Source organism: Syngnathoides biaculeatus, chromosome 20 (genome assembly GCF_019802595.1).
Source record: "Syngnathoides biaculeatus isolate LvHL_M chromosome 20, ASM1980259v1, whole genome shotgun sequence".
Classification (NCBI taxonomy): Eukaryota; Metazoa; Chordata; class Actinopteri; order Syngnathiformes; family Syngnathidae; genus Syngnathoides; species Syngnathoides biaculeatus.
In genome coordinates, this window is record NC_084659.1 from 14,515,183 (window position 1) to 14,536,122 (window position 20,940).

The 20,940-nt window shown below is 43.4% G+C and overlaps 1 protein-coding gene across 3 annotated transcripts in view; it reads left to right on the top strand.

Annotated features, from left to right (window-relative positions):
* tafa5a (TAFA chemokine like family member 5a) overlaps positions 1–20,940 on the top strand; it is a 173,204-nt gene that overhangs the window by 44,295 nt on the left and 107,969 nt on the right. For 2 of the 3 annotated variants that reach the window (XM_061806638.1, XM_061806636.1), the window contains exon 6: positions 17,263–17,448. The exons of the other annotated variant lie outside the window; for it this stretch is intronic. In XM_061806638.1, the coding sequence (XP_061662622.1) occupies positions 17,263–17,448 (186 nt within the window). The remainder of the gene's footprint in view (positions 1–17,262; positions 17,449–20,940) is intronic. 3 annotated transcript variants of the gene reach the window in all.

The following is a 20,940-nucleotide window of genomic DNA, read 5'->3' on the forward strand; positions in this document are numbered from 1 at the left end:
GAAATTAGCAGCCTTGCAGTGGAGTCTCATTTGGTATGACTGTCTCAGTGGGGATATTACTTCTGACAGTGCTATATAATAAAGTACAATGCGCTGGTGCTGTGGCAGTTCAGACGGCGTCAGTTTGAGTCATAGCCAGTCCGAGCCGGGATAAAAAAAAAAATAATAAAAATGAGTGTGCTGCATCTGCAAGTACATCCAACAGAGCTTCTTCTTGTTTTCCTTTCAGCTTGTCCCGTTAGGGGTCGCCACAGTGTGTCATCATTTTCCATCTTAGCGTATCTCCTGCATCTTCCTCTCTAACACCAAGTGGCCTCATTTCTTCCCTCACAACATCCATCAACCTTCTCTTTGGTCTTCCTCTCGCTCTTGTGCCTGGCAGCTCCATCCTTAGCGCCCTTCTCCCAATATATTCATTCTCTCGCCTTTGGACATGTCCAAACCATAGAAGTCTGCTCTCTCAAACCTTGTCTCCAAAACATCCAACGTTGGCTGTCCCTCGAGCAATCTCATTTCTGATCCTGTCCAGCGAGGACCTCAACATCATCACTTCTACCACCTCCAAGTCTCCTCCCTGTTGTCTATTCAGTGCCACCGTTTCTAATCCGTACATCATGGCCGGCCGGCCTCACCACCTTTTTATGAACTTTGTTCTTCATCCTAGCAGAGACTCTTCTGTCTCATAACACACCAGACACCTTCCGCCAGCTGTCCCAACCTGCTTGGACCCGTTTCTTCGCTTCCTTATCACACTCACCATTGCTCTGGATTGTTGACCCTGAGTGTTTGAAGTCGTCCACCCTCGCTATCTCTTCTCCCTGGAGTCTCACTCTTCGCCCTCCGCCCCTCTCAGTCACAGACATATATTCTGTTTTACTTCGGCTAATCTTCATTCCTCTCCTTTCCAGTGCGTGCCTCCATCTTTCTAATTGTTCCTCCACCTGTTTCCCTGATTCCACTACATATCACGATATCATCTGCGAACATCATGGTCCAAGGGGATTCGAATCTAACCTAATCTGCCAGCCGATCCATTACCACAGCAAACAGGAAGGGGCTCAGAGGTGATCCCTGATGCAGCTCCCACCTCAACCTTAAATTCTTCTGTCACACCTACGGCACACCTAACCATTGTTCTGCTGCCATCATACATGTCCTGTACTATTCTAACAAATTTCTCCGCCACACCAGACTCACACATGCAGTACCACAATTCCTCTCTTGGTACTCTGTCATACGCTTTTCTCTAGATCCGACATCTGACAAAGCAACTGTGACCAAAACAACACGACCCCTGATGGGAGAACCCGAAAGCCGCAACATACAATTTAAAATTGCTTTGTTTTCCCCATAGTAAACATTCTGGCTTTTATGCCTTGACAATCTCTACCTATAAATAACTCTCCATATGCGCTCATAATGTGCGCTGAGTGAATTATGTTGCGAGACAAATTCCTCCAATGGTACACTATATTTTAGAAATGTCATGGCGAGGCTTTTAAGTGCTCTGATGGCAACACCGTAACAGTTCCAATTAAGGGAGACCTTCGTAAAATGTCACGGAACATGTACAGAGAACGTTTTCGTACTTGATCTAATTTGTGCAAGGAAATGGACATTTGTCATTACTTTTGCAAAGTGATAGTAGCTTTTGATCCACTTTGTGGGTGAACACAGGAACAAAGGCAAATATCATCAATGGCAAACCAAGAGGGTTTAAGTTAAAAAGAAAAAGAGCTTTTCAGTTAACTCTAATGTACACATTTATTAATCAAGGACTTTTCAATACTGATCGCATTGAGAACTTTTGAGGCTCTCTCATCTAGTGTTGATCTCAGTTCTGTAAGCGGAATGATCAGTAGACCTTGGACATACAGTGTAGTATATACCGCTTGCTTTGTGGGTATACAAAACATGTAAGTGTTGTGCCGGTACTACAAGACTTTAACCTCTCCTCCTTAATATTTATAGGGAGTAAATAAACCTACAATCAAGTCGTCTGGCTCCCAGCGTGGTGTTGACCTCCACCGAGGCCTTTACAGCCCAGCTTTAATGGCTTCTCGGCTAATGCTACATGCCTCGAGCATGTTTATTGACTGGCGGACCGTTTTGAGCTCTTTCTTCTGCTGCCAAGAGCAAGTGAATGTCTCATCGGCTAACTTTAGGTTTCCTCTACTGACATCGCCTCCGTTCATAATTGGCAGGCGGAAAGATCTCCAAGTAGGAAGTTTGTATTTTTGAACTCACGAAACTTCAACAGAGGCGCAGGTTTGTTCATGTCAGCCTGTATTATCATTGTCCTCTTTTCTATCTGCATGTGTCAATTTGTGTGTGTGCATCCGCGGGTTTTTTGCATCTGTATGTATGAGTCCCGAGACTTGCAGGCCATTTTATTATCTAAATGGGCCCAGGCGGCGCTGGGCTGGAACCAATCACACATACCCTTTGTGATAGGAATCCTATAGGGTGGGCAGGAACAACAACAACAACAACAACAAAAATTCTCTCACTATTCCTCCTCAAATGTGTCTCTCCTTTACTTTGCTCATGTGCATAAATCTGCCACATATGCCCGTTTTCTATCACGGCCTCATCAAATTTTCACAAAGACGCATGCTTTCTGCAAAGGCATTGTCATGGAAAACAGTCAACTCAGAAAGAATTGTTACCTTAACTTTGCAATATTTACCTTTCTATGCTTTGACCACAGCCACAACCTGGAAAAAAAATATAAACAAAGTGTCTCTTTCTTACAATTAAAAAAAAAAATCTGTTGCATTTCTATTAGTTTGGGATTATTTATACTAAACTAAAGCTACGCTTGCAGCTCTGAAAAGCTCCTTTGAGATACAATGGAGATTAAAGTGCATTTAGTTTAATTAATAGTTCAACAACAAATGGATTTGCAATTTTCCACAAGCCTGTTGGGGGTTAGCCGTATTTGAGCAAAATCACATTTTCTTGATTTAATGATATTTTTATTAAATGCTGCTGTGTGGCCGTTAAAAAACTGACGTTTTTGCCTCGCCCTTCATTCCGCACGGCAACTTGAGCTGCCTTCGGTGGAGGAAGAGTCCATTTTACGCATGCACACAGATTAAGGATGAATATGGCAAAGACCAGTTGTGCTGCTAAATGTTTTATGCCGCATGAATTTAGAGTGTGTGCATCCCCGAGGAAAGACGAACATCGGCGGCAAAAGGGCCGGTTGTTGTGTGCGTGCCTGTGTGTGGAGGAGTCGTAGGGGGGTGGTGGGTGGTCGGGGGGTTAAATTCTTGGAAAGACAGTGGACAGAAATGTGGACATTTTCTTATTTGGAGAAAACTCCGAGGCAAGACGTACAAATAGCAGCACATCTAATCCTCATACAAACACAAACGCATGCTATTAGTGGAAGTCCACTCATGCATATCAGTAAAGCTGATGATCTTAAAGTGTAATCCATCTTGAACAGCGGCTTTGCTGGTGTCATCAAACCCATTTCAAAGCATCTGTTTCTCTTTTGCATTTATTCTGGGCATCAAAATCCATTTAGCTGTGTTTTGAAGATCCCTAATTCAAATCAATAACAAATAAATCGCCCCAAAAACTCCCCGGGGGCTATTTCGGCGAGGAGATGGCGTGGAAGCAGCGGGAATTTCATTAAATTAAGCAACAACCACAGCACAGAATTAAACCTTCGTCAAAAATTGGAGCGTCCGTTGCACTGTTTATTACTAGGAAGGGTCTGCTGGAAGGGATTCATGTGGCTATCAAGAAGACTCATCTATAGATGGAATTTGGCACAGTTGCTAGATAACATCAGTGTTTACACAAACCTACCCCAAATTGACCAGTGCTGCGGTGCAGAGCTGACGTAATATTTTCACAACACCTTCAGCCGTGACACAAATACAGAGCTGAGTGGAAATAGTGTCAATCTCGATCAAGAGAATGCAAGAAATTGTACACACACACACACAAAAAAAACCTGCTACAGTATCTTCTATAGAGGTCATGCACATAACGTCACCATTTTCACGGCGCCATATTGCCTGTCAAAAAGAACTGCTCGACAGTGTGGGGGACATTGAACCGGAGCAGAATATTCCCAATGCCCGAGACTTGTTGTGCTGTTGGTTGTCACAACAGACGAGACAGATAAACAAAGAGGTCATTCTACAGAATACCAGCTGAAAAGACCAGAAAAGATCGACGGATTTCGGCAATTAAACATGATGGATGGTGCCCAACCAAATACACACGACTGTGTATTGATCACTTCATTTCGGGTAGGAATTATTCTTCTCAATCCTAAATTCCCGAGAAGTATTTATAATCCCAAAATGGCTCATTTGAGAACAATGCGTTAAAAACATAAAGAAAATAAAAAGAAAATAAACAGTTTGTCACAGTGATGTTTCAGTAGGTTAATGTGTGGCTGCAACACACTTCTGTGTACGGAGGCTGAAGCCTATCCCAGCGGTTTATTTACTTATTTTTAAATACGCATTGGACTCATTTGAGAACAATGCATATTTTAAGAAAACATCTGTCACGGAGAGGTTTACCGAAGTTTAACGTGTGGGCCACAACACGCTTCATGGATGGAGGAGCCGACTCTGTCTTTTTTTTTTTTTTCCAATCATAGTTAATGAATGCGAGTTTGTGTAAAACCAGGGGTCATTTATCTAAATATTGGTATTTGTATTGAAAAAATCTGAGTGGCTGCATCACTATGTAGGATTTATTCTTGATTGAGAACAGATCCAGCAATGAAGTATTTATACGCGTCCAGACTTTCAAACTGGTCTGTGCAAATCTCAACGACTTACTCACCAGATAAGGGTAGATCCAGTTGTCCAAGACAAGCGGAAGCGGGTTAACAGTCCAATTTCTTACCGGCAAAAACATCGATTTCGGCATTAAATATGTATCCTCTATGCCAAGTGTCTCTCATTTTTCCATGTACCTTCGTTTATTATCACCTAAATGTTTAACGGTATCGGACAAAACTCTGGGCGTCGTACTTTAAGACATAGTTTTGTGCCGTCTCAACCGACTTAGCATTGAAAAATGCTTTGCTAGACCGTCAATATGGCCAGTCACGTGACTTCGGTGACGTAGGTTCACGAGCTCTATATGCATCATGTTGGTATCTCGTTGTTGTCTTTGTTCTTGCATGTGCCGTATTTTTATGTAGCTGCCAAAACTGTCATCAAATCAGAAGAGCGGTGCCATTGGGGGCATCCAGAACAATTGGCCCTGCTGGGTAAACTATCAAGGCCACACAGACTCATCCAAAACGGCCCTGAATGGCGCTGAGGCCAAAATACGACATTCCAAATTCCTGTGTTTGAGATTGTGAGCAAAGTTCTCATCAAACAACAGTGGGCATGTCATAGAGGCAAGTGGTAGGTCGGTAATGTCATGTTTGGCCATTCACTTCACACCCTCCTGCGCCAAACTGCATTAACCAACAGCGGGCACACGGAAAAGAAGCTAAATTTGATCGAAATGAAGAGTGAGAGAAACGGGCGACGGGGCTTTTTTGGAACGTACAGAATCCAGTCAGGGAAATGAGGGCTGGCTGTAATGAATTCATTAAGGAAGTTGCCAGCAGCTTGTGTGCTGGTTAAAATTGTCCTTCTTTCCGTCGATTCCAGTGTGTTGCTTTTCTCAGGGGAGTGAAAGAGTCGGTAATACAGACAGGTGGTGCGCACTGAACCTTGTAGAAAAAAAAAAAAAAAAAAAAAAGAGGCAGACGAAAATTTAACTGCATGATTGAATTAAAGCGAGATAGAATTGTTGTCAGAGATGCGAACTTCGGAAAGTCGTCATAAAAAACAGCTAACAAAGCTAGTGAGGGATAAAAGAGCAAACTTGTTTGTAATTTTAACGAGATGGTAAATACGTTTCCTCATTGGAGATTGCCATGGGGGAACGCCCTTGGATTAGAAAGCGCAACCGCAATCTCAGTGCAACCAACATTTTCCCCTTAAATTTGTAAAATGACATCACATGGAGATTACCTGGTCATGGGGGCTGTAAGACTTCAAATTTTGTCCATGTTGAATAATCAAAAACATGACTGATAAAATGAGTTGTCGACTCGCTGTGTGCGCAAAGACAAGCTCGCTCACTTTTCACGTTGTCCTCGGTTGCACTGGCCCCACCCCTCAACTCATTCATCCGCATTCAGACATTTGCTGAACCAATCACATTCAGATAATACTGGATTTGATTTTTAAAAATTTAATGAGTATTCATAGCGCTTGACAGCTACTGGTCTCAATATTTCCACATGCTTGAGGGCACCGCTGTTAGTTTTTCTATTCTGACTGACGATTCAGTGTCGTTACTGGCTAAACGTGATTGGCAATTAATCAACTTTAAGATCTACTTGTCATTACATAGTAGTAAAGTCGACATATATACTAGTTGAGTTGTCTGTAGTTTAGCCCCTACCTTGTAACATATATGGGCTTCTTCCCAATTGTCATGGTTGTAGTGCCCTTCCCAGTGGCACTGTGCTATTTCCGATTATCTTGATAGCTTCTCATATTGTCATGAGCAAGACTTAGCCACTGCCAAGAGGGGCGTGGCCACGCCACTGCTCTGGGCGGTGAAAACTGTCACCGCTCACAGCTATTTCACTTTGGGACTGTAATTAGACAGGCATTTAAGTTGGGAGTTTTTGTCACTCGCATTTGCCAGTTCGTTGCCTTGCGTTAGTGAGTTGCATTCCCTGCATGTGGGACTCTCTGCTACTACACGTAAGTTAGAGTAACCCTACTCACAGCGATTCTGTGCCCTTTTGTTTGACCCTGTACTGTTGAGTTGTTAGTTTGACCCAGAGTCATCGAACCTTGCTGCATGTATTTTGGATCCCGCCTAGCCTAGCGTCTCTGTACCTCAGCCTTGTCGGACTGCTACACCGTGTATGACCCAGTTTCCGGAATAAACCACATTGAACGTTATGCCTCTGCCTCGAAGTCCTGCATTTGGGTCTCCCGTCGTACCGGAGGCTCATGACGGGTATTTTGCATACTTTATCCTGTAAATCCCAATAACTTGGTTGTGTTAACTATCGCTTGAGCAATATCATATGATCACGTGATCATTACCACACTTTGTACTGTCAAATGTTGCATATGTGTTTTGTAAAATACACCTTCTGTCTGAAAGGTTGAGTAAAACAACTGGAACATTATCAGTCATTTCGTAGCAACAACTAAAATCAGTGCCAATGTGCTCTGTTGGGAGAGTAAGAAATTGATAAAAGAAGACAGATTTCGGAAAAAGAGCCGATCATTATGGCGAGACTCTTGTTGAATAATCTCCAGCATTGAATTGACCGTCGGATTCAGACAAAATTTCAGTGATTCTCAGCGTGATCATTGAGAACATCCATGATGTTTTTGACAAAAGAACCGGAAAGAACAACAGTTGTAATCCGCTTTTGGTCAAAAAACAAGTCATACACAGCGTGAATCACAATTCCATGCTTCAGACCCTAGCTTGACTGCCCCCGCCCCGCCCCCCCACCTCCACACACAAACGCACGGCGTGTTTCAGGGGCTTGAACTTTGCCTTCCACTGTAGTTTGATTTGGCACATGCGACTAGGCACTTTTGCAAAGGGCAGGCATAACAATATAGCGACATTTCATTTCATTCATTCCCGTCTGAGGCTGGCGCACTACTACGCCGGACTCCCCGTGTAAACCAATAGTGATCCGAGGCAGGCGGCAGAGGAGCGGCTGACAGAGTGTCTGTCTGGTAGACACGGCAACTGTGCCCAGTGGCGGATTAATGCGGTTACTATTGAATCCTCGGGTTCGGAATCGATAGCTCCATCCGTAGCGTGAATGCATAAGGAGGCGGGGTGCCTGAGATGCTTTTGTCTCTGCGTGGATGCACTGATTCTACTTTTTGTGCCGTGTTATCTACCCAATAGCAGCCTGTGTGAACTGTATCTTAACCCTTGTTAATTACATCTGTGGGCTTACGTGTGCTGTGGATGCAAGGCTCGTTCCCTGATGGGTTTCAGGCTCTATTGAATCCACTTTAATTTTATTTTCCTGGGTGATTTGCGTGCGCGTCTTGACCACATGCTTCTCAATGAGCTCCAGATTAAATTGGACCGCAGCGCATGAGCGTTTCAAAACTTGTTCTGTCTTCCAAGGATTTTACAGGGGAGTGCCAGGTGCATATCACCGCCTCAACAGATATCACCCCTACTCTCCTTCCTTCCTTCCTTCTTTCCTTCCCATCTGCTTTCATATTATGGCCAATGGTGGCCATCTTTGATAGGCTAAATTCTCTCTGCGACTCTGTTTGGGTTCAGCCTCACAGTTTGTTTGCTTCTTCTTCGCGGGTACAAATTGTGGATGCCCTTTTGTGTGAGAGTGCTGATCTACACTGCTGCAAACTAACATGTCACTCAAAAGTGAGCGTTATTATCTTTGATGATAAAGAGTCCACGTATCCCTTCCTATTTAGTGATCCATCCATCCACGGAGGAGCAACTGCTTAGAGCGTTGGCCTCACAGTTCTGAGGACCGGGGTTCGAATCCCCGTAACTGTTTGGGTTTCCTCCCACATTCCAAAAACATGCACTTATTGGAGACTCGAAATTGCCCCTAAGTGTGATCGGGACTGTGGCTCTCTGATATCTATTTGTCCTGTGATTGGCTGGCAACCAGTTTCGGGTCTACCCTGCCTCCTGTCCGATGATAGCTGGGGTAGGGTTCGGCACTCCCGCGACCCACGTGAGGATAAACTGCTCAGAAAATGGATGGATGGTTTCCTCGAATCTCTCTATCCCCAGGTCTCTCCAATTTATTTCAAGTCTAGCCAAAAGTGACCACCCCTCCCACTTAGCAGCAACCACTCACCAATCCTTTTCATCAATCCAATTAGCCGTACCTGGAGAAAGCAGCCAGAACACGGCCTCCTGCATCTGATGCAAGCATCCAGCTGTGTTTGCTTTCTATCCGCCGCCACTGCCGTCTCTTTTTTTTCTTTCTTTGATACGTTTGTCATCAGGGGTGGAAGCCGGTTAGTTAATCTCCCGGGGCAAAGCCTCCATTTAAAACTGCAGTGATGAAAGCAAGCCTTAATACTCCTTCAAGAAGACAGCTGGAAAAAAAAAAAAAAAAATTGCCGTATTGCCTTATTGTAATGCCCTCACACTCGGAAAAAGTCACTTTTATGTTTGTTTATTGAACACAAGGAATATGGTAAAAAAAAAAAAAAAAAACATTCACACACGAGCTGCTGATGACTACAGCTAATGTCGAGATGCTCAGACTCGCCAGCGTCGCACGCCACCCCTCCAGGACCCTCCTCTTCGAAGCAGTTTTTTGTTGGGGGGTAATATATTTAAGTGTTCAAAAAGTGGGTTTTAATTAGTTTATATGACTGAACTAGTCTCAAAATAAGCCGACTCAAATGTATCTCAGCGCACTATAGTCACACGGAATTTTCACAACTGCAATTTTCAAATAAAGCGCACCAGCGTGGATGCCAGCTTGGAAATGTTTCTCCCAGCTTTTTGGTTGACTAAACTAAGCAGCCCAGAGGCAACAAAATAACAACAACAAAAGTCATATCACAGCTTTGTTAGCTTACAAAAGACACCATTGACCAATATGGTTTTTAGTCAGAGTACATGAATTTGATTGCGGCGCTCAGACTAGCGTTCTCGAAAAGGAAGTGGGGTGGAGGGGAGCGTGAGGGGGGTCTAAACAAGCCATCCCGCCACTCTGCCAAATTCATCCGAATTCAAGGGACATTTTGAGAAAACAAGATTAACAGTCATGTTTATGTTAGCGGCTCAGCTGAGGCTTTAGATAATTGTATTTGAGCTAAAAGCAACATCCTTGGAGTGAGCGTGCCACATGCTGCTGTTAGGTTATACGAATGTTTAAGCATCCTTGTGGCTGCTTAACATGCAGGAGAGACGTTTTAGTGGCGAAATTGTCACAGATGTTTTCATGAAATATATAGTATCTGAAAACTGTGAAATGTACAGTGTTTGCTCGAACTAGTTACTGTACACAAACAGCTGCGGTTTTCTTTATTAGCACCTGAATGAAAAGTCGTTGCTATGTGCCCTTGGGCTGCGCAATGTGAATGCTAAATAACGAATACGAGCGCAGGCCTCCCTGGAAGTAAACATCGAGCAATCATCATTTCAAAGCAGCAAAAGAGTTTTCTGTAATGATAGACGGCACTGTTACGTAAATATTATGGCCTGCTTGCCATGGTTCCACTCATAACTATAAACTGACAAAAGCAGCACCCTCGTGTTTTGCTTTGTTCTACGACCCAGGGCAGTGGAACCATCAACATGCTTTCGTCTCATGTTGTCAATACGGGAAATCTTGTTTGATTGATTAATCGAGACATTCATTCTTTCATTGCTTGTAGCAAATTTGTCTCCATAACTGTACTAGCTTGTTAATTATATGAAAGATTAACTGACTACATTTACAAATCAATAATGTTACAATAGTACGTCGAGATGTTATTCTAGGCTAGAGAAATATGGATTTTTGTAGCTTTTTCTAGATCTTGCTACACCAAAGGGACAAAAAAATGCATTTGTATTGTCGATGTGTACATTGTGTACATCGCTTTCAAGTACAACCCAGTCAAAAGTTAAACATTATTTAGTGCGGTGCATCGTTTATTCGCACCTAACAGGAAGAAGGAAATGTGATACACAGGGCGGAGTAAGTCCTAGAAATTCCCTGCCTCTTTCTTAGTTCTTGGAACTCTGAGATCAAAATCCCAATAATGGAGAACAAAGCCTTAAATAAACCCTGAAGACCACACACGGAGAAAACCAGAAGAAACAAATCTGCGAACATTCATCCCGGACATATTGAATGCGAGCAACTCTGCGGGGAGGCTTCTTTAAGGATACGCCTAATGTAGAGGAAGACAGATGGTTCGGAAGAGGAGCGAAGGAGGCCATCTGCGTCCAAGCGGCAGTAGCATCAGTCATCAGAAAAGTGGTCTGCAACATTACTTATCATTCATCGACGACGACGCCCCGAAATGTCGTCCCGGACACTCGAACGCTTATTCGCACCCCCGCCCCATGACTAATGACTCCTCCTTGACAGCCAGGTGGACAAACGACCCACGCCTGACCTCGATGACTCTCGGCGGTATAGAGGTTAAACGCCACGGACCTGCCCACCACTCAGTCAGAGGGGCAAAAAGAAGAGGAGGTGGAGGAGGAGGAGGTGACATGAAACAACTTGAGTGCACGAGTCCATTTCAAAGTGGGTCGTCAACTGTACCTTTAAACTAACGGCTTCAACATCAAGCTGGGAAACGTTGCCCTGGCGTGGTTAATGTGATACATTTCACCCAATCAGACATTTACTCGGAGCAGAAAGTCAAACGCTATTTTTCGTACATGCTACAGGGCGCGCGCACACTCACAAAACAGACGGAGGGCCGCAAATGGCTGCAGGGCTGTAGTTTGGAGGGCGCTGAGTTAAAGTAGGCCTTTGTCTATAATCTTGGGTTGTACAATGGCATTGCAGTGGAAAGCGGGGGTCTTATCGGACAGCTCCCCGCATTAAATTGGCCAATTTAAAACGACATCTTTATGTGAATCGGTGATAACGCACTGCATAAATTCTAATTTCCAGTCAAAAGGTCAGCACCTTATGGCTGTGAGAGGATTGGGGAATGGAGCACGGACATGTTGTGAATGTGCAATAATGCCGTTGTCGCAAAGTAATTCCAGCCTCTGTAAAGTCTCTCGTATTGCAAAAGCTGCTATTAATTGTCATTAATCATCACGTGAATACAATTCATATTTTTTTTTCTGAAGTCTTGGCATGCAATTGGCTTTTCTTTCCATATCTTTCTTGCACTTTTTTTTTTCCAAGATCTCATTTAGTTCTTTATTTTACTCTCTATTGTCAGCAGTTGTTTTGAGCTATCACAGGTATAATTGATGTAATCGCTGGTGCTGCCGTTCTCATCACCCCCCCCCCCCAAGCGTTTTAGGACGTGCACAAAAAAACGAACAACGGGACACAGGCTTGGCTAAACTAAACAGGATTGTAATTAGTACTATTAATTGTTTCTGGCTTGCTATGAGATGCCAAGACGGCTCCCCGTGCTTTGCCAAACGCCGTAGTTCTTTTTTCAACGCGAGTCTTTGTGGAGTCGGTTCTCTCTGTGGCTTTATTTGCAGGTTGGCATTTTTCATTGAAATGTGCCCGCAAAGCTTTTTGGCCAGCTTTGAGCCTGGCCAGTAAAAGCAATTTGGGGGTGTACGTTGGGACAGAGCAACAAAAGATCCTGTTAAATTTTGGAGTAGATGAGCCGCCTCTTCACGTTATTCAACTAATCACGCTCGCTGGCATTTCTCACCCACTCGATCAAAATAGATTGTCGTTTAATCTGCACTCCACTGTGTGGCCCGGCTTGTTTGGCCATGCTTTTTATGCTTGGCTGTCAACCAATTAAAATAAAATACAATACAACATGGTGAAGGTTTTAATTTGATTGGAACTGTGAATGGCAAATGTATCGTTTCAAAAAATGCACCTGGGAAAGATAAGAGTGTCAAGATCCACTAGGGGCCAATCAACAGTAAACAAGTAGTCGCTGGTGCCTGACAAATAGCCAGCTTCTCTAGTTGAAGCCTTTGCCCGATTTCTTTGCTCCTTTTATCACAAAGTTTTCATAAAACTCACCCAGCAGCAGCATCAACTCTGTTTACAATTTGTATTCATAGAAATATGAACTGTGGCTGTAAACTGTGTTCTGCATCAGTGATTGATACAGCTAAGCAGTGAGCTATCAGCTGGATACTGAAGCATATACTTTTATACGGTATAAAGTAGGGCCACGGCCAATTGGTTCATATTAATCCTTTTCAAATTGGCAAAATTGGGTGATTTTGATGTTGTGGTTTATTCCTTGCACACACACACATAGATATACACAGTGAAGAAAATAAGTATTTGAACACCCTGCTGTATTGCAACTTCTCCCACTTCGAAATCATGGAAGGGTCTGAAATTTTCATCATAGGTGCATGTCTACTGTGAGAGAGAGAGAGAGAGAATCTAAAAAGAAAAAACCCTGATCTCGAGAAGATCTCTGTGGAGGACTGGGCCAAAATCCCTCCTGCAGTGTGTGCAAACCTGGTGAACAACAAGTTGACCTCTGTAATTATAAACAAAGGCGACTTATTAGCAGCTGTGTCACACAAATAAATCATTAAAAAAATCATACATTATTATTATTATGGATTTTTTTTTTCAGATTCTCTCACAGTGGTCATGCACCTACGATGAAAATTTCGGACCCCTCCATGATTTTGAAGTGGGAGAACTTGCAATATAGCAGGGTGTTGAAATACTTCTTCTTGACTGTATGTTGTTTTAATCAGACGAGTCTTGGACATCATTATTGCAAAATATCGGTAAGGGTTTTAGCCTCAATAAATCCACATCGATCAGGCCCTCACATGGCACATTCATTTTGTAACTGTCTGAAATATGTATGGCTCTTAATACCAAGCACAATATACTGTATTTTTGTAACTCTTTCTGGGATTAATGGTTGTTTTTTTGTTTTTCTGCCCTGTGGTGGCAAATTGTAGTGTAGGTTTTTTTTTTTGTTGTTGTTGTTGTTTTTTCTACCTGAGGATACTGACTCATGTCCTCAATTCCTATCCTTTTCAAAGATGGATGAAGACGGTGTTGGTGTGCTGTGCAAAAGACAGGTGGGGGGCGGGGGGAACTGAAGAAAGACTTGGATACTAGTGATGAACACGAGTCGACTATTTAGGTGGACTAGGTTGTCAACGGGAGTTGAATTAGAGGATGCTGGTCTGGACTGATCCAATAAACTACAAGGCAGCCATATGTGATTTAATATGCAAAATGAACATCCTGCCTGAAGCGCCGAAACAATGTATAAAACCCTCCATGTTGGTGCATGTAAATCTTTGGGTTTTGTTCACGTCTCAACCACATTTTCAGGCCATTCTTGTTTTCTTTACCCACATGGAGTCACATTCCAGGGTAACAATGCCCACTGGTTAAGGAGCCGCGTTCTGTTTGACAAATGCTCTTTTTATGGGATTCAGAGTGCGCCTGGCAGATTTAAATCAACAGGAAAACGCGCACACTGTGGCTTTGATTCGAGCACCGCTCACTGCTCGTCTTCTGTTTCCAGACGCCGTTGGCGCATCGCCCCAAAAGTTCGCATAGACGCGTTGGGGGATTTTCACACAAATATATTAATTACCATGCAAATGAGTTGGGGAGTCAATGACTTAAAGCATTCGCTATACTTCATTTCAGACCCCGCAAAGGCAATTAATGGATCCTTGTTCACAAGAAAGAGAATTGCCTGCGCATAATTGTCAAAGAAAAACCCCGCCTCGCCCCCCCCGCCGGTGAAACACGGCATCGAGAACGCGCGCTAGCCATCGCGTCAGTGCAATGCACACCCCATAATAGGATAATAAAACCTCTTTCATCAGGCGTGAATGGGGCAATACAAGCAACAAAGCAACACAAAATCATTTCCGACATGATTTGTGAGCACTCCGCCATTCATTTACACTTCTCGCGCAAGCCATGCAAATGGGCTACCTGCGGTGCTCAGCTGCAGCGGATGCCGTATAAAGTTGCACTTGCGTGGCTTGACGGTGTAAAAAGCGCGATGAATTAAACATGCTCCGCGTAAAAGATCACTCCGGTGTCAAATATACAAGTCCAATCTTAAGAAGGAAGCAAAAGGAAAGAAATGGCGTACTGTGTTGGAGTCTGAGGCAACCTGTCGCTATGGTGATTATCTAACATCAGATGTGATTTAATATCTGGCATTGTAGGATGTGAGAGGCAGGTGACAGTCACGGGGTATTAAACTGAGGAAATACAAAAGGAACACTGAATGTTGATTTAAAAGAGGAAAAAAGAAATATCGAGAGGTGTGCTATTTACCTTCAATTAGAGGCCAATTAAATATATTGTGGCATTCTCCTTGCTCCAAGGACAAATCAATTGAAAAGTAAGGCCGAGCAATAATATTGTTCCCCATACTTTCTTCTATTATTATTACCATTATCTATTCTATTTCTTCCATACAGGTGGCAAAACAGGTTCGGCTTTTGTCACCTTTTATTGAGTGAGTTACTCCGCTTTTTACACCTTAAAATAATGCAGCCTTGCTCTATTTATTTGGCCTGTGGCAGGGTGCCAAGCCACGGAGGCAAATACAAGCGTAGGCACCTGTTATCCATTTGTAAACGGCAGCCTCAAAGATCAACGGTGGGTGGGGTGCGGTGGGGGGAAGCAGGTGGGCCACACTGTTCCCACGCGGTTGTTTACCTGGGATCAACATTTAGCCCTGCCGCTGGAAGAAATATTGTCCATTGTCTCTGTCGCCATTATTCCAGTCGCTCAGCACTAATTTCAGAAGAATGCGATAATTTGCTCATCAGCGGTGGAGGATTAAGATGGCATCATTTCCAGCGTCTGCAATATCAAAATTGTGGTCCGAGATTGAATGCCGCCCTGCACGCCGCGCATGCCAAAATCGACTACTGGAAAGACGAAGATAATCTTTCAGGAACTCCTTTAATATTTGTTATTCAAACCTGAGAGGCCGCTCTTTTTTTTTTAGCTACTTCGTCTAATGGACCTTTCCGATGGCGATCTTAAGCTCCGCCTCCTTAGCCTTGTCCCGCAAACTTACAAAATGGCGATTGAACAGAACATGTTTGAAGTCGATTATCGCATATTCCAGATAATATTGGGGTATGTTTTTTTGCCAAATGGGTCAGACTTGTCCAAGACAGGTCTCAAATATTTCACGCAAGGATATGTACACGGAATTACGATTTTGGACGAAGCAGGACGCAATGTCAGAGTTACAGCGAAACATTAATGATCAATGCAAAAAGGGTTTGACGCCTCACAAACTTCATATTGAAATCCAACAGGATAAAATAGTGGAATCGTACTGTGCATGTAAAGCGGGGTGAGTACTTTTTACTTGGAGAGATCACGAGTAATATCATTGTAGTCTTTATAAGCGAGTGGGTGTATTCGTTTGACTCGGCTCGTAATCGAACCCAGGACTCTCTCTTAAAAGTCTGGTGTGATATAAATCGGCAAATAGACATTTCTCTTGCATGACATGGCACATTTACGCATCACTAACCCGAACTATTCGGCACGCTTCATTCGGCAGGTCAGTGATACACTAACAAAGTGAAAGTTGTTCTCCTCCAATGTACTGTATAAAGCACGGATCATAATGAAATCCAACTCCGAGAAGATACAGCCTTGTGTTTGTTGATATTGTCCACATTTAGTTGTACTTGTGGTCTTCCGCAAGCCTTAATCCATCGTAGACACTTCGTCAACTGTGGTTTAGGCTTTGGCAAATGAATCAATCTAGCCGGATATCTTTCATCAGAATTGCACGATCCCCAAGCGCATCTGAGGACCATTTTCATCGTAATATTAACTTTTCCAAGCGCACGCTATTGACAACCAGCATTGCTTGTGGGGCAATCCGGCGAGAGGGACGTGTTAAGACAATGTGGCTATCCGACTGGCTGTTATTGCACGAGTGATTGACAGGTTAGAAAGGTCCATTATGCTCAACAGTTAAGTATTTAATGGACCTACAGGATATTTCCAAAAGTCACCTGTCATGACTCACATATGATATTAAGCCATATCTCGTTTTAAATCTCTATGGTTTACTGTGAGTAAATACTTTTGGCAAAATGGCATGTGTGAGGCAGCGCAAGTAGTGTCTACAAATTGAAATTGTCATGTATGGATGACAAATTGTGGACAGCGGTGATTTGAAGTAAATACGCTATTTTAAAAAATATATATGAAGTGAGTTTATAGATGATTAGCGATCCAACAGTCATCGAGTCTCAAACGCTATCGTCATCAACTCTGTACTGTCAACATTTAGCACTTTTTTTGTCTTGAATAGATACTTCATACAACAATTAATGTTTTTAATAGTATTGGTAATTCAGTAAGCTTTGCATTGCAGTTTAAACTGTAGAGAAAACTGGAACAGACAGTTTGCCTTGTGGAAAAATGAAGTATCTCAATCAATCTTTTTTTTTTGAATCCCTGAGCTATTTATTCGGTCCTACGCGTCCTTCCTTGCTCCTCCGCATGGTAAAGCTCTCATTCTGGTGGCTATTCCAAAAGCTCCCGTCTTTTTTTTTTTTTTTTTTTTCCCCTTAATCCAGTGGCAGTAAGACGGAGCCGCCATTGGCGCCACAGTGACTTTGTTCGCGCTAAATCACTGAGAGTGGGCTGTGTTCAAAGCCCTCCTCGGTGGCCCGGCGGAGCAGAAGATGGAGACGAAGAAGAGGACGACGGTGACGGCCATGCCCGTGTCTGGTCGGATCAAAGCCGAGCGGCGGAGGGAAAAGGTCACGTCAGAGATGCTTGGCGGGCGAGGAAGCTCAGAGCTGCCGTGAGAGGAGGCGAAGCTCCACACCAGCTTTGCTATTTGGAGCACAATAGGCTCTTTATAGATATGTCATTTTACATATCCCGCAACAAATGGCTTCCGTTCGTGACTTCTTGCTTTACTCATGTGAGACGCTTTCTACTCCACTCCCACACTGTCAGAAACATTTTCTTGGTTCGCTAATGACTACATTAATTGAATATAGACATTCTTCAGCTTTTTACCTGGCTCTGCCTCTAATTGGATACCAGCATTGATCTCACGGGCAGTTTGACAAAGACACGACATATGAAGTCCAGCACGATTCGCCAACAGGTTAGGAATTCCTGAAAATCGGTTCTCGGCCTGAGAAAATGATAGCGCTCCGGAGAGCAGGCCCCATTCAGTGTCCTGAACTGCTTCCTTCACCGGTGGCACTTCATATTTCATTGTAGACCATCTCTCAGGAAACCCATTTATCCGCTGTCTCAAAACGCGCCGGCAGTGTTTCACCCGAAATCCTCCACATCTCCATTTTTAAGGTGCAGTTTCAGCCGCGTGGATATATTTGTCAAATCTATTTGAACTTCGGCACAGGCCAGATCGTTATTGCAATGCACCAGAGCACACGCCGAGTCAACAGAGCTGCTCGCGCCGTGTTGATTCATGTTGGTAGAGTAATGTGATGTTCTCCAGTCAGTATTTTTCATGCAACGTGGAGCTTTTGAAAGGGATTTGCGGTCGCTGAAGTAGATACGTGTTTTTGCTTCTCGTGCATTTTGCACCTCAATTTTGTGTAGGAGCAGAGTGAAGGTTGACTCCCATCTTTTTGCTTTTATTTAATCTCCAAATTCTAGTCGCTAAAAGATAAAAATGCGGCTTTCGATCACGTGAGGAATAAACCGAGATTCAAAGTGTAGTGGTTAGAACCGGAATTCAACTGGCAGAGAAACAGCGCCCTGAGTCAAAAAGCTGGAAATCAAACAATCAGGCGGATGCTCTGAACAAACTCGGGTAATCGGGCCCTGGTCCAAATCCCCCAGAACAAACAGATTGATTCAAAATGAAAAATACAAAAAGCTCCAAAAGTGACAATCTGGCAAGGGACAAAGGAAATGACAGGTAAACAAGTCACGGGGTCCGATCAAAGCACGACGGGTGGAATAAATGGAAAATGGCTGTCAGGCAGCGACTTGATGAAGTTGTTCCGTTTTAACGATGGGAGTCCATGAGAGCCGCTTTCTCCAATGAGGATTTGAAAGTAGTCAAACAGAGCAATTACACACAGATTTAGCGGATTACAAGGAAAGGCATATATTGCAATTAACCATTTTATTAGTGTGCTTTTATAGTCCGTTTTAAAAGACGCTCAATTTGGAGCTCATTACTGCGGCGAGGCTAAACGGAATAACTTGAGGATGTCCATTAATTAATCGTCCACTTGGTGAAAACGATACCCAAGTTCAACCTCAGTTTGCACGAAACTGGCTATTGTCAGGCGCTGTTTGGTTTCTAAAGATATGCGGTCCACGTCTTGCTCGCAGTTTTGACGACAACTTCTTGAACAGAACTTCCAGAATGGCGTTTCTCATGTGCTCCTAATGGCCCCGTCAGACCATGCGTTTGAGGAAACGTTGGTAGTCGCCCATGGTTGCCGGGATAGCGCCAGAAGAGCCTTGTTTGAACACTCGTGAACATCAGTGATCGCTGGGAATCGGCGGAGAACGCCAGTCCGGAAAAAAAGTTTTGAACATGCACGAAAGTTCTCACCGAGACCACCGTTCATCAACGTTTAATTTTAAACGCTGCAGAACGTTTGTGGAGCATGTTACTAAGGTTCGCCGAGCGTTGCACGCGTTTGGCTATCGTTAGTCACTCGTAACTCGAGCTTTACTTGGTTGTTACTTAATCGTTTGCTTTGCAGTGAACGACTCACTGGCGACCTGTCAACGACCACTGAACAATCCCGTCAAACGAACGTCCTTTGGCGTCCATTGAGCGTCATTCGTGCGTTTCCCTGACGTCCATTCATATGGATATATAAACCGACGCTTTGCGTTCTTACTTGCAGTGCTAGTTGCTGAAGTCCGCACCCCACCTTTTTTTCGTCTAGGCGGCATGATGCTGACTGTTCAAACAAGTGAAGTGAGTATGAAATTTCCAACGTTTTCCTCCACTGTAAAAATGACACGCCAGCAAAACGCTATTCTGTCGTCATTCACCCGTTTAGTCACACCCTCAACACGCTCATCTAACATTGACAAACCGCTCATTGCGCGCCAGTGACACGTTAGTACATGCTAATGGTTTTTAGGGGCATCTTATTTGGTCGCTGTTACACGCTTCTCGTGCGTTAGACACGCGTTAATCACACGCCAGATGTGTCATCCTCATTTGAGAACGCTGAAAAATAGAACGATTGAAATGTTCAGAGAACGTTGACCAGAATGTCATGGTGTGACGGGGCCATAAGATGCAGTTCTTTTCAGACAACGGGTATCCTCGTTGATGCCTGTGGATCTGTCAAAAGTGCTGTCTTTGTTGCTGTCCAATGTGAACTTTTTGGTGCTGTCCTTGGTCCTGCTTTATGTCATCACCAGCGATCTCAAGCAGGCTTTGGAATTGGGTCGCGCTGATTCTTTGGCTGGAAAAAGTATTCCAGTTAGGGAATCATTCATGCAGTAATTTGGTCAAGTATGTATTAAATGAATTTAAATAATCTTTTCAGTACTGAGCTTGTCTGTTGCAATTGCAAAAGTGCTGAATCCTTGAGATTTTGCCACCTGTGTATATATTTATGGCTGAAATGCAAAACCTCCTCATTGAAATCGGACCTGATGCAGATCGCAGGTGTTGAACTTAAAAAAATCTTCCCAGAGAACTTGATATGGGGTTCTGGTCAGGTGACTTGTCTGTCACAACAGAGGGTGGGGTTATCTCGCAGACAGACTGAATACGAGCATCCTTCCCTCTCATTATTCACAGTGAAATCTGTCCATCACAGAATCTTGGAGGGAGGCACTTTGGTGCGTTTGGAAATAATGTTCTTTGTAGAAATCAATGTAAATTGTTAAATATGGTAACCAAAATGCTAGAAACAACATAAAATATAACCACAAAGGTGGGCATATAGGCATACCTGAAATGTCTGACAGTGTCTTTCCAGAGTATGTTACATGTTATCATAATACAGTACATATTTTTTTTTTTTTTTTGTCCACAACTTGAGGTCTTGCTGGTACTTTGGGATTTAGATCATCTTAAATGCGGACATGTCATTATTTACTCGAGAGAGATTATGAAACTTTTCAAACATCAACCGTGCCTAATGAAGTGGCCCATGAGAGGCTGCATGTGCACCATGGAGTGCGAGGAAATATAATCAACTCTCAAATTCATATTCACATCTGCAATATAAAAAAAAAATCAATAAACAAATGTGAGTCTTTCTCACTAATACTGTATTTTGATG